The following is a 584-nucleotide window of genomic DNA, read 5'->3' on the forward strand; positions in this document are numbered from 1 at the left end:
GTCTCACCACCCTCACACCAAACAATTTCTTCCTCACATCTCATCTCCATCTCCCCTCTGCCAGTTTCAAGCCATCACCCCTTGTTCTGTCACTACCTTCTCCCTCCTCTCCCCATCCCTGCAGACAACAGGACGTATCACTTCCAAGCAGAGGACGAGCAGGAGTGTGTTGTGTAAGTGCCACAGCCTGTCCCCACTCCTTGCACTGCCAGATCCTGCTCTGCCTTCCCCCTCCTCTTCTTCCTCCTCCTCCTGACGAGGGTCCCTCCTGCCCAGGTGGGTCTCGGTGCTGCAGAACAGCAAGGACGAAGCCCTGAGCAACGCCTTCAAAGGGGAACCCAACGGCAGCGGGGCGGCGGCGGGCGGCGGGGCGGATGGTGACGTGCAGGAGCTCACCAAGCTGGTCATCAGCAAGGTGAAGAACATGCCGGGAAACAAGCAGTGTTGTGACTGCGGGGCCCCGGGTAGGTTGGGGCTCGGGGTGTCCCCCCACCCAGGGTGTGGGTTTGGTGGATACTAAGGGGGAAGTTGGAGCATCTCATGGAGGGGGGTGGTGATGCTGTTCAACCTTCAGCAGATCCCAC

General features: G+C 60.1%; 1 protein-coding gene across 1 annotated transcript in view; it reads left to right on the plus strand.

Moving 5' to 3' along the window:
• The window catches only part of LOC104525471 (arf-GAP with SH3 domain, ANK repeat and PH domain-containing protein 3-like), a gene marked incomplete at both ends in the record, with an annotated part of 5,414 nt that overhangs the window by 2,664 nt on the left and 2,166 nt on the right, over nt 1-584 (plus strand). Inside the window, 2 exons of the mRNA XM_010168634.1 lie at nt 125-173; nt 277-464. Coding sequence (XP_010166936.1) covers nt 125-173; nt 277-464 — 237 coding nt within the window. The remainder of the gene's footprint in view (nt 1-124; nt 174-276; nt 465-584) is intronic.

The sequence above is a fragment of the Antrostomus carolinensis genome, unplaced genomic scaffold (genome assembly GCF_000700745.2).
Source record: "Antrostomus carolinensis isolate BGI_N321 unplaced genomic scaffold, ASM70074v2 scaffold32855, whole genome shotgun sequence".
In the NCBI taxonomy this organism is placed as follows: Eukaryota; Metazoa; Chordata; class Aves; order Caprimulgiformes; family Caprimulgidae; genus Antrostomus; species Antrostomus carolinensis.